Raw genomic sequence first — 14342 nt, 5'->3', positions numbered from 1 at the left:
TTTTTCCCTGACACGTTAGCTAAGCTATGTGTATGCCAAATGTCATGTCAATCCAACCGGTCCTTAAAAATTCGGAGGTTTTACAATATTTTACCTTGTGAATGGACTATAAATATGATTTCTAAAGTTCAGTTTTTTGGTTTATTTCAAGCACCTACCTACCTTTAAAAACTAAATAAAAAACAACCCAAACAAAATGCCTAAGGGGCGCCGAAATCCTTTTTTGCACACAGGCCCCAGTAACCCTTACGGGGGCCCTGCCTCCATGGGCCTTTCCTAATGGATGTTGAGTTACATAGGTTGAATATTTGGGAATATTAAAATAACTCTTAATAGTCATGTGTGCTTCGGAAATAAACATACAGTAATATCAATAACATTTGATATTACTTGATCTTTATTTTTAAACAATTTACCTGATTAATAGATTAATATAATGTATAGTAATAATAAACGTAACCGACCGTATTCCAAGAAGTCGATGCAGTGAAACGCACTCTACTCAAATAAAAAAAGCAGCGAAATAGCGTGGCAGCAAGAAGCAGCTGCTTTATAGAAAACAAGCAGAAAGCAGGAAAATCATTGGCATCGGCTGCCGTGTGGCTTTACGGTAATTTTATTGCAGAATGTAAGTGTAAAATTACAGAAATTGAATTTTAACTACATCGATTGAACCACATACGCGGCTATAAATAGTTCCCCGAGTACTTGACCGTGCAAACAAGTTTTTAATGAAGTTATTTATACGGAAATTGCAGATTTTTAATAAGTTTGTTAACACGAATACTGTATTGATGTCATATTGTGAGAGGACTTTGTATAATACAGTTTTTATTGGCTTATATACATTGATCTATTTGCCAATAAGAAATCTACAGTTGAGTCCACGAGTCTTTACCCGTGCGTCATCATTTAAAGCATACGAAGTAAGTCGATGATAAGTCGGAAATTGAAATTTACTAAACGCAACAGCAAGTGACAGAAAATGGGTATTATTCCGATCACGGGTTATAGTATAAAATTTGAAGTTATCAAATAAATAGAATGTCAAATTTAAGTTTTGCTTTAAAATGTTGGTGCATAATTACAGCTGTATTTGAAATAGCTTAATAAATTATTTTGTTATCATTGATTAATAAAAAATAAACAATTTATAAAAAAAATTCAATAACATAAATATTATCTTTTTGTTATTTTATTCACTTTGACGGAACATTAAACACAAGCATTCCTTAACTGTGTCAACAATGAGATTAGCTTTGTAGGTTGTCCAAATTTATCGTAAAATAACATAAACTTATCATAAAATTTCTAACTCCAATATAAAATTAGTTGTGAAAACAACTGTTTGTATACTATAAAAAACTTCAAAATGCAAAAATTCGACAAAATAACAGCAAAAAATTCAACAAACTGACAGCCACAAAAGTAAACAAAAAAAAAGGTCAGAAATTGTGCTTAAAATATGTGAAAACATCCCCAATCGTCTTTCTTTGTACCTATCTCTTTTCAATGCACTGATTCTAGATCGTTCATAAAAATAACATGTGTTTTTACTTAATAACAGGCGGCAGCTGGTTTGTCATTAGTTTCATGCGTGGAAGAGAATGATGCTAGATAAAAAGCATGTGTTTTATCTCGCCATTGTATAGGGCTTTTCATTCACAGTCATTTGTTTCGAGCTTCTGTCATATCTCGTATAATCCGTGTATATTAATATTATACACAAATTATACAACATGACAGAAACTCGAAACAAATGACAATCGATGAAAAGCCCTATTAATGACGCACGGGTAAAGACTCGTGGGCTCAACTGTATAAAGTACTGTTTGCTGCAAAATTCAAGTTCAATGTGTTAAAAGAAGTGGAACGGTCGAATATTTCGCGAAATTTACATCGCATCGAAAGACTTAAAAACATGTGTTCAATCTTTTTTAAAGATCTATCGAATGACACCAAACACAATCCTCCACCTTCTCCACACATCATACATAGGGACCCCATTTTTTTTATTGCAGATTTGGATTCCTTATGGAAAAGTCAATAACTTTTAAATTTAATGAAAAAAATTCGTCTTGGTAAAAAGTATATTAATTTAAAAAGCCCCTAAAAGGGCTACAAATATAAAAACAAAACGTTTTCGCTCTGTAACAAGAGCATCATCAGTGTTACAAGAACATGCTGAGCCACCCAAAAGTGGATATAATTCCTATGGATATGGCCTTAGGGCAACATATGACTCCCACACGTGGTACGTGGGTTGCTAGGTACTCGTAATAATTAATTAGGTCATTACGTTGAAAGATGTGAAAGACAACTCAGTTGTCTAGGGATGTAGGATAGAAATTATATCCATCCTTTGGATTTAATTATGTATACACTTTTATAAGACATTTAGTCTATTTTTCTATACTATGATTGTAACCTTAGTATTTTTGGGTGGCTCAGCATGTTCTTGTAACACTGATGATGCTCTTGTTACAGAGCGAAAACGTTTTGTTTTTATATTTGTAGCCCTTTTAGGGGCTTTTTAAATTAATAAACCTTTTACCAAGACGAATTTTTCATTAAAACTTGTAATTATTGGTATACAGCCAGCTACAGGAACTTCTTCCTTGTGGATATAAATAACTTTTATTCGAGGCATTTTTTGAATTGTTGATGGATCGCGCTATAATCGGAGAAATACAATTTATTCTGATACCCTAGGAAAATTTTGGAAATGGTCTAATATCTCGAGAAATACAGATGCAAAAAATCATCCAAAAAACACGTGTTTAATATTTTTCAAAATTCAAATCAATCCCTTGGGGAAAACCCCATTTTTATTGCAGATTTGGATTCTGTATGCAGTCAAAGAATATATTTGCCATATTTGCCTTTGATTCAGCCATAAAATGTTCATACTCACACCCACCCACCCTCGAGGGTATAATTAAGACGAAATATTATTTTTCGTTGAAAATATAATCAATAATATATAATTAAAAGAATTAATATTTTAATGCAATATTGAAATATTTTTTAATGTTTGATGGATGGTTTTGTATCATGAAAAATAAGTCTCGTGAAATGAAAATCTAACAATAATAGTGTTTTTATTTTTCAAATATCATATATCATCATATAAATTAAATTAATAAAATTCTTCAAATTGATTCTTATTGTTTCCACTTGTAAGCAAATTATTTTCTTTATTAATAAATACGTAAACAAAAAGTGGACTATTTTTGTTGTAATTTTTTGTGCTTCATAATACATTCGCTTCAACTGTTTAAGTTGAGTCAAGAAGTAGCCTTCTTGACTCGAGAAGATTAACTGACTAAGCATAGAATATCATTGCTAATGATAGTAGGCTGGTGTGATAGGGAAAGGTCACTCGGAAACAAAAAATATTTTCAATTATAATTTTCGAAATGAAATGACACTTGCTCATGAGATAAATGAAGATGATCTCGACCGGCGTTTAGAATTTTGTGACGACATAGTGTTTAGAATAGATCAAGATCCAGACTTTCTTTACAATAATATATTCTCAAATGAAGCAATATTTCGATTGAATGGTACTTGTAATCGACATAATTGCAGATATTGTACAGACGAGAATCTTTATTGGATGCGAGAGAGCCAAACCCAATATCTATAGAAATTAGACATTTGGGTGGAACAATAAATAATCATTTGATTGGTCTATTCTTCACCGATGATAATCTTATTACTTCGAAATGAAATAATTCCAGCAATAAGGAAGATTGCGGGCAATAACTTGGAGCACGATTGGTTTCAGCAAGAAGGTGCTACACCTCATTACGGGCGGAACGTTCGTAATTATTTAGATAAATATTTTCCTAGTCGTTGGATTTGACGACGAGGTCCAATCGAATGGCCTGCCAGAACACCAGATTTAACTCCACTTGATTTTTTCTTGTGGAGTTATTTAATATATCGGGTTTACGAAACAGAACCTCAAGATTTAGATGATTTGCGTCAGATAAAAATTGACTTAGCTGCCTGCCCATATATCTGCAGAACACTTAACAATTCCATCGAATCTGTTTTCCATCGATTAGCTTACTGCCAGGAATTAAACAGTGCACAGTTTGAGCATTTACTCCATTGAAAACATTGGCGCTAATCGTCAGGGGCGAGGGGACTCACATAAAGAAGTACATATTATAGTGTTTTTACTTTTAAAATGAACATATTATCATTTACAATAAAATAATAAAATCGTTCAAATTACTTCTCCTTGTAAGCAAATTATTTTCTTTGTTAATAGTGATTGAAAGACAATATAAACAGGAAGCACATAAACAAAAAGTGAACTATTTTTGTTGTAATCTTTTGTGCTACGATTTGTCTGCGAAAACAGAGCCATCTGTTGCGAATCGGAGAAATTTTTAGATTAATAATATATGTAAAAAATAGTTATTTATGAAACAGTTCGTGAAGTATGCTTTTTGCGAACGCACGCGATTTTTAGAGCACCAGCGACAACGGAGCGAGTGCTATACATCGCGTAAGTTCGCAAAAAGTACTTCACGCACAGTTTCATACAATATTTTATCTACGATAAACAAATAAAAAAACTGTAACTCTTCGCCACTGGAATTCATTTCTATTCTAAAATTTTTAGAACTTTGTCATTTAAAAATCCTAACTACTTTCAAGCCAAAAAACTGTCAAAAATTTTGTTGTAAGTCATTGCTCATATTGTCATCACCATGACAACGCGAAAGTTAAGGATATTTGATTATATGAAAGTGTGTCAAAAAACCCATTGAAAGTGTGCGAAAAAGTAAATCCCATTTAAAATACATTGTTACTTCACGCACACTTTAAATCCTTCACGCACTGCTATCTATAATGACAGTTTTCACAAACTAAAAATTTATACATAATATGACATAGAGTAGATAAAAAGAATTTACTTAATTGTATATGATTTTTTGACGAAATTTTAAGATAATTTTATGTAAGGAACGATTATCATATGTATATAGATTATATCTATTAGTAATCGTTTAATCCTTTCTTCTTTAGCTACACTGCTGCGGAAATCATCAGCCTCGTGATTGGTTAGACCTGCCACATCCCCAACCGATACCCCAATCTTGTTGTATTCAAGACAATTGCACCACGGAAAAAGAAGATCAAATATATAGTCAGGTAGGTAAACCAACAAAAATGAAATAGTTTATCATTACTCTTATAGAAAAAAAAAAACAAAGTATGTGTCAAAACTGAAAGATAGAGCCGAAATTACAATTTTGACTAGAGCTTGCTTTAGCCTTAGTCTGCCACTGACCACCCCTAAGTACAACTGTACAGACATATCGGAAACAACGATCACTCAGGTAGTAAATCAAGGAGAGGAGAATTCAGTCGAACGCATTGGTGCAAAGAGGAAACATCCATTTAAAATGCATTGTTCACGAATCAGTGGTTTTGCGATATTTCCAGATATCGTGGAATAGTTGTTTATTTATAATACATTTAATTTTTTTTAATAAACATGAACATTACCAATGCCGTGAAAAACAGAACACTAAGTGCACAATCCTGTGAAATTATACACAATGTTATAAAATTTACGCAGGAGCAAGCAGAGGGAAATTTTACTGTCAAACAGGTAACAAATAAAAAACAGCAAAACCTTTGAAACCCGATTAATCTGACAACGTCGCGTAACTAAAGTTTACGTCGGTCTGACCTTGGCGGTTTGAGATATTTCTGCCAACTTGTATTGTTGTAGATATGAGTCAAGAACGCTGAAATATACTAAAAATATTGTACATTTTTATATATTTTAGGGATGTTATACGAAAATCATCGAATTTCTGAACGGCAACGTGGGTATCGTCGCAGGAGCAGCCGTTGGGATAGCTTTCTTCCCTTTGATAGGCGTCATCTTATCCTGCTGCCTGGCTAAGGTGATCAACAAAGCGAAATACGAACAAATGGCTTAAGCTAGAACGTATACGACATATTGACGCGCTCAAGGTAAAGGTTTGTCCTTTATACTAAAGAAATGTATTATGAGAAGTAGATAACTGTAATATTATATATTTTTTTAGTTCTTTTTATATAGTTATCAACTGTTTTATTGTAAGATGTTATGGTTTTTAAAATCGGCTCCATTTTTTCTTTATTTTTAATACTGCTGACAATTTTACAATTCATCAAAACATTTTGTTATAAAAATCAATATTTATTTACAAAAAGTTGTTTACAGTTGATATTATAGTCGTATAAGCTATCTAATAGACGCATTAATACTCTGCTCAGAGGGGTGCTATTCTTCGACCTGTAAAATTTCATAAACAAGGGATCATTTCATAATACAAGGAGATACCTTGTTTATGGAATTCCACACCTCGAACAGTAGCACCCTGAGCTTAATATTAATGAGTCCCTTAGATAGCTCGTACCACCATAACAAATATTATAAAAAATAAAGAAAGAATCGTTGATTATGGTTAATGTCAAACATCAGTTCATTTATTAATTTTTTTTGTAACTGTTCATATTCACAGGGTTGTTCGTTTATATGTACCCGTAATTGATTGATTAAAAGACAGACTGACATGTGACGACTTAGGCAATGAAATATGGAATTTAAGATAGGATCATGGAATGTAAGAATCTTGAATAAAATTTGAAATGATAAATGAGATAAATAAACCAGAGAAACCTACTAAATGAGCTGCCTAGATACAAAATCATAATTGCGGCAATTTTAGAAACAAAATATCTAGGTAATGAGAAATAATATCGGGGAAATAATAATGAATATTAACATTGGAAAATAAATCGAATCCACGAGAACAATAGGTAAGCGCATAATCTTCATGATACAACTAAAGAAAACGGAGGCTAATAATAGACTTCGCTATTAGCAAGGGAATGATCATAAGCTCAACCTCTTTTCCCTAAAGGCTGTATGACACTATTAGTATAAGAGCTGTGAGACATTTTTGAGTAGGTATTTTAGGCAACCTGAAAATTTTTCAGGTGACTCTTCTATGATAGCCTAATACAAAAATGCCGGTCTGGCTGGAGGGTAGCGGTTATTTTCCCCAAAAATCCCCCCCAAATTTAAAAAAAGAGTAAAAATTTTTTTACAAAAAAATATCATTGATATGACTTGAAAGTAAATTTAAATATTCAAATATAAAGAAAATAAACAGACAAGGCGATTTGAGGGCGATTTTAACTCTGCAAGATACTTGCATGGGCGCCCCAGGATTATTTTCAGGGGGTGCATCTGAACTTCAGAAGATTTCATCTGAATCTGTACATACTATTAATGAGTATAAAATATACAATTATACATGCATACCTATGTACATTCCTTCCGGACAGGGAGGTGCAATTGTTATTTTGGCAGGGTATTTTTTAATTTTAAATATAAATATTCTAAAAAAGACACGTTTTTTTTGGTGACATTATCCAATTGCCATGTGATCAAACAAATTACGCGTGCATATAAATGAAACCACTATAGGTAAGCAGCAGTGTGAGAAAGAGCTTATACCGATAGCTGTTTGCGCCCTCTGTTGTAGCTGAGCGAGTCCGTTCGCTCGAGAAAAATCACATAACCTGGCGATATCCATGTTGTTGTTTCTCGAAACGTTAGAGTAATTATTATATATTATAGTTTTTCAAGTAACTTTTTCTTAATTAAAGAAAAATAATACGTACTATACAATAGATTTTGCAAATATGATAGAAAAAGACAAATTTATTATTATAAATATATAGGTAGAAAAGTATAAAACTATAAACTAAATTAATTCTGTGTCCGAATCTTGTACTTCTTCTTCAAATTTCTAATTGGAGCTTAAATGTTCATTCTCGTCTTCTTCGTCAGACTCTCCTCGAGACTCATATTCCTCTTCTACATGATCTGTAAATACTTGTAATATGTATTTAGAATTAATTAAAAATAATCTGTGATTAATTAATTAAGTTGCTACGTATTCTCTGTCCTTTTATACAGAGTCGAAGCCTGGACAATCACGGGCGCATCTGAAGAAAGACTTGCCATTGTTGAGATGTGGTGTTATCGAATAATGTAAAAAATATCATGCACACAACACTTAACACACAGGGAAACATTAAGAAAGATGAAAAAGGCAAAATAAGAAATACTCAACACTATGAAGGAAAGAAAAATGAGCTAAAATAAATATACATTCTCTTCTTCTTCATCAGACTCCCCTCGATACTTAGATTCTTCTACCTGATCTGTAAATAGTTGTAATATGTATTTAGAATTAATGAAAAATTAATTAGTGGTTAATTGATTGAGTTGCTACGTATTCTTACTTATATAACCAATGCTTAATACTTTTCCTTATATAACCAATCACATCACGTTTTTTATTTCTTAGTATATGACCAAAGTAGCTCATGTTTCTTTCCTTCATAGTGTTGAGTATTTCTTTTGCCTTTTTCATCTTTCTTAATGTTTCCGTGTTTGTTACGTATTCGATAACTCCACATCTCAACAACGGTAAGTCTTTCTTCAGATGAGCATGTGATTGTCCAGGCTTCGACTCCGTATAAAAGGACGGAGAATACGTAGCAACTAAACTAATTAATGATACAACTATTTACAGATCATGTAGAAGAGGAATCTGAGTCTCGAGGGGAGTCTGACGAAGAGGAAGAGAATGAATATTAAGGCTCAGATGAGGAGTTTGAAGAAGAAGTACAAGACTCGGCCACAGAAATAATTTAGTTTATAGTTTTATACTTTTCTACCTATATATTTATAATAATAAATTTGTCTTTTTCTATCATATTTGAAAAGTCTATTGTAAAATACGTATTATTTTTCTTTAATTAAGAAAAAGTTACTTAAAAAACTATAATATATAATAATTACTCTAACGTTTCGAGAAACAACAACATGGATATGGCCAGGTTATGTGATTTTTCTCCTGCGAACGGACTCGCTCAGCTACAACAGAGGACGCAAACAGCTATCGGTATACGATCTTTCTCACACTGCTGCTGACCTATAGCGCTTTTCATTTATATTCACGCGTAATTTTTTTGATCACCTGACAATTGGAAAATTTCACCAAAAAAAAACCTGTCTTTTTTAGAATATTTATTTTTATTATTAAAAAATACCCTGTCAAATAACAATTGCACCTCCCTGTCCGGAAGGAATGTACATACATAGCTATGCATGTATAGTTGTATATTATATACTTCTTAATAGTATGTACAGATTCAGATGAAATCTTCTGAAGCAGATGCATCCCCTGAAAATAATCCTGGGGCGCCCATGCAAGTATCTTGCAGAGTTAAAATCGCCCTTAAATCGCATGGCCTGTTTATTTTCTTTATATTTGAATATATAAATTTACTTTAAAGTCACGTCAATGATATTTTTTGTAATAACAATTTTTACCCTTTTGTTTAACTTTGGGGGGGATTTTTGGGGAAAATAACCGCTACCCTCCAGCCAGACCGGCATTTTTGTATTAGGCTATCATGGAATAGTCAGCTGAAAAATTTTCAGGTTGCCTAAAATACCTACTCAAAAATGTCTCACAGCTCTTGGACCATATACATTTTCTTGTATCATTTCTAATATCGTTTCTGATATGTCAAAAAAAATGCATAGTGTCATACACAGATACAAGAAACGATATCAGAAACGATACAAGAATTTGAGTCAGACACAGATTCTTGTACAAGAACTGCGCCAATTTCTGCGCAAAGAGCAAAAACGTAAAACCTGCTGGTAAAACATCTAAAATGTCATAATTACTTACTCATAATGGCGGCTGAAATGAAAATGGGATAATGTATTGATGAATTTATTTGTGTTTTTGTAGGTATTATTTATAAATCTTTTATTGATACTTAATATACCGTTTGGTATGGACTACTGTTCTACTAATAACCATATATTTAGCTCCTAGTAAAGTTCATACTATAAATTTAGGTTTCATGGTGCATAATTTTTTAATAGACGAAAATAAATAATTCCTAATTTGGATCAAACTGAAGATAATTCCAATGCAAATAATTTAGCACTAATATCAAAACAAAATAAAAACACAAATAATCAACCTCAAACAGTCAACGTAAAATTCTGGTTAACATTAAAATGTTAATTCAAAGTTTATAAATTTTATAAAATCTTCAAAATCAGCTGTAGCTGTAGATGCAGTATGCAGTACTAGTACTACCATAACGTGACACAGGCTGACAAACAAAATTTCGACCAATCACGTGCCGAATTTCATACAATTTTCGATACAAGAACTTGCATAGTGTAATACAGTACACAAATGTACGTACAAGAAATGATACAAGAAAATGTATACAAGAAACGATATCAGAAACGATATTAGAAATGATACAAGAAAATGCATAGTGTCATACAGCCTTAAGCGAGATATCCATAAGGCCACATGACTCTCACCGAATGGTCGAACAACCAACTAGATAGATCATATAGACAGAAGAGCAACAACAAACTTAATGGATGTGTAAGTTATAAAGAGGCAGAAGAAGAACAAACATCCAAAGACTGGAAAATTCAGCCAAGGATAGGGATGCTTGGAGGCAGATGCTGGGGGAGGCCAGGGCCGGATTTGGGCTGTAGCGCCATTGGAAGAGAGTTGACTCCATGCATTCTCTTTTTTGTCGTTCTCGTTTTATTCTTGCTTTAGATGAGTATAGATCCAAAATTTATTAAAGTTTTTTAGAATTTATTAAAAGTAAATGTTTTAATACATTCTAAAACATACTAAGCCTCAAAGTCGTTGATTTTCAATGTTACACCTAAATATCTCTCTGATATTATCTCCAAGGTATGTATTTGACCTGGAAAAGTGATTTTGACTAAGTCAGTGACCAGTAGATTTAGAATCATGATATATAGTGGATGATGGTTGCAATTTTTTTTGTAAAATTTTCTCTACAATGTTGTAATACGGCGTTAAAAATTCCAATTTGTTCCGTTATATAAATAAGTTGTTCTTTGGGATGAAACGACCTACCCTGTATTAATATTGTAAAAATTTAAGTATTTAATGAAACATTATTCACTTTTTGATGTACTTACACTGTTAAATTATTAATAATACAAATCGATGATGCACAACCGCCTTTTTTTGTTACAGTTTGTAGTCAACGTTACGAGTTGTGGTTGTAGAGTCAGTACCAATTTTTTTTTGTTTGGCATATGACTTTTGATTGTATTGACATTAATGACTTCTGACATACGACATATTGATACAACAATCAATTATTTGTTATAGCGCTCCGGACATCCTGAGCTTATTTGAAATAACTTTAAATTAGAGAAAATGAAGTAAGAGATAAAATTGTAACATAATTAAAAGATATACGCTTTTGTATCTTGCAAGCAAACGCCAGTAATGCGTTCTTCTGTTCTAGTAAATAGCATGATACTATAAATAACAAGATAATATATTGCACATCCTGAAGTCGTGACGTAACTGGAGACCGACAAGTTCGTAATGGTTTGTAATAATTCGTAATATCCGATTAGTTTGGGTTGTTCGCGGTTGTAAGATAACTGTATTTTATACTTTATTTTGGACAGTTATTTTGACAGGAAACTCGACACTAATTTTTTTTTTTTTCGAATAGGTACATTGAAGTTTAATGTTATTTTGCTAATTGAATAATTTCCGGTCTCCAGTTACGTCATCATGCGCGAACTCAGACGTATTTGAGCTACGGGAAGATATTATCTCGTTATTTATAGTATCATGGTAAATAGTACTGACTTTATGTACCGAGCTTTTCGTCCCTGTATTTAGAATGAATAAAAATTACGAAATTAAACCTTTAACCCTTTTATAACCTATAAAAACCCAATCACATTTCTTCTTAAATATTTACCTCTATGAGCTTTCTCGATGCACTTTCTATATAAATGTAATCTATAATCCTACTATTAAGCTTTTCCTGTATATTTATACGTGTCCTATAAATAAAAATCAAATGTGATGTTTGGTGATATATGCCGTATTCATGAAGGTGAGACACAACGAATTATATTTTGCTTTCCTGAGACACACATAGAGCTATTCATCGCCACCATTTTTCTCGTACACTTGACATATGACGTACACGTCATATGTCAAGTGTACGAGAATATGACGTACACATCATATGTCAAGTGTACGAGAAAAATGGCGGCGGCAAACAGCCCTATTAGTGGTATTCGTCTCAAAATGTACTCATACGGTATTCTATTGACTAAAGTTCCATGTTCTGAGTATATATTTGTTATTTATTCATAGTTAGGTATATTTTTTAGATCTTAATATAACGAAGAAAACTAAAACCAACAATTTGTGAAAGTGTATGACACTCACTTTGGCTATGTTCAAGAAGTGTTTTAAAATGCATAAATTCTAGCCTGGTATTAAAACATCGATATGTTATATTTAGGAGAGAGAAAAAAACATCAATCGAAATTAAATGATGTACATAAATGTTAATATGGCCTATCATAAATATCCAAAGCAGTTTTTATAACGAAGAAACCCAAAAATTGGAGCACAACATAATCAAATATGACAGGATGCTAAAAGAACCCCTAAGCTAACAGTACCTAAACGGTTTAGGCACTATTAGATTTCCTGAAAAACTTGGTATTTCACAACATCTGGCAACGGCGCCTTCCATAAGAGACTTTGTGTTAGAGCGAGATAGAAAATCAAGTTTTCCTCAGATTCTAGGAAAATTTTGAAAAAAATCTAAGGGTCATTCTGGTCGTTTTTGATGGCTTGATTGAAAAATCAAATATAGCGTTATGTTAAAAGTTGCCTTACTATAGCGCCCACAATGGCGTAAGCTAGTTGAGGGCGTAACGGCTTGTTGAAAAGAGGAGGAGGCGAGAGGCTCTATGCTACTATGCTTTGTTTTTAAACCAGCAGGAGTAAAGTAAAAACATAGATTCACACCCAAGAAAGGCACTAGAAAAATCGCCAAATATATCTTCTTTTTTGGTTGATCATATCGGCCTTTGACGGTAATTCATAAATAAACTTACGTGCATAGAAATCGGCCCACTTAAAAATTCGGTCATTTTTGACGTCTCATATTTCCTAAACGTGTTGGCCGATTTAAGTGATTTTTTGAACATGTTATAGCCTGATTCTTTAGCAATACCACTCTAATATTGTTGCTAAACAGACAAACTTTCATTGTATACCGGGTGTACCAATCAAACTGTGTTTTTTCTCAAAGTTCGCATCACCCTGTGGAATATTCTAGCATTTAGCTAATCATTTCTAGCATTTAGCATTTAGCTTAGCAAAGTTAGGTACTTTAACAACTAGATATTTATGTTCTTCATCAATACACGGTGTTTCTAAATAAGTGCGACAAACTTTAAGGGATAATTCTGCATGAAAAAATAATGACAGTTGGCTTTATAAAAGTATGTCCGCAAATGTTTCGTTTCCCAGATACGGGATGTTGAATTTTTTCTTACAAACTGACGATTTATTTTATTGCTTTAAAACCGGTTGAGATATGCCAATGAAATTTGGTGGGTTTAAAGACGTAGTTATTGCACATTTTTTGACATACAACTAAGAAGTTAATATTCACTATTAGCGTGCATAGGTGTAATATGACCGATCATATTACCCGTATGCACGCTGATGGTGAACATAAAATTCTTAATTTTATATCAAAAAATCCACAATAACTATCTCTTAAACCCTACCAAATTGCATTTGCATATCTCAACTGGTTTTAAAGCAATAAATAAATCGTCAGTTTGTAAGAAAAAATTCAACATCCCGTATCTGGGAAACGATACATTTGCGGACATACGTTTATAAAGCCAACTGTCATTTTTTTTTCATGCAGAATTACCCCTTAAAGTTTGTCGCACTTGTTTAAAAACACCGTGTCTTGATGAAGAACATGTCAAGTTGTACCTAACTTGTACCTAACTTTTTTATTACCCAACATAAACGAATGAATCAAAAAACATAATGTTAAGAAAACCTGAGACTATAGTTGGGTTTTAATTTCAGTATTTTATAAACGCTAGAATATTACACAGGGTGATGCGAACTTTGAGAAAAAACACAGTTTGATTGGTACACCCGGTATACAATGAACATTTACCTGTTTAGCAACAATATTATTCGAGTGGTATTTTTAAAGAATCAGGATATAACATGTTCAAAAAATCACCTAAATCGGCCAACAGGTTTAGGAAATATGAGACATCAAAAATGACCAAATTTTTAAGTGGTCCGATTTCTATGCACGTAAGTTTATTATATTATACATACTAATACGTCGCTAAAGAG

The 14342-nt window shown here is 32.5% G+C and overlaps 2 protein-coding genes across 3 annotated transcripts in view; one reads left to right on the top strand and one right to left on the bottom strand.

Moving 5' to 3' along the window:
• Positions 1-6446, top strand: part of LOC114332198 (tetraspanin-6-like) — a 54140-nt gene extending 47694 nt beyond the window's left edge. For both annotated transcript variants that reach the window (XM_028281943.2, XM_028281944.2), the window contains exons 4-5: positions 5047-5172; positions 5817-6446. In XM_028281943.2, coding sequence (XP_028137744.1) covers positions 5047-5172; positions 5817-5972 — 282 coding nt within the window. In that variant the 3' untranslated portion in view covers positions 5973-6446. The remainder of the gene's footprint in view (positions 1-5046; positions 5173-5816) is intronic.
• Positions 1-14342, bottom strand: part of LOC114332197 (advillin) — a 235697-nt gene that overhangs the window by 147401 nt on the left and 73954 nt on the right. The window lies entirely within an intron of this gene.

The sequence above is a fragment of the Diabrotica virgifera genome, chromosome 6 (assembly GCF_917563875.1).
Source record: "Diabrotica virgifera virgifera chromosome 6, PGI_DIABVI_V3a".
Lineage (NCBI taxonomy): Eukaryota > Metazoa > Arthropoda > Insecta > Coleoptera > Chrysomelidae > Diabrotica > Diabrotica virgifera.
The sequence above is the reverse complement of the archived record's forward strand: the minus strand, read 5'-3'. Positions and strand labels throughout refer to the sequence as shown.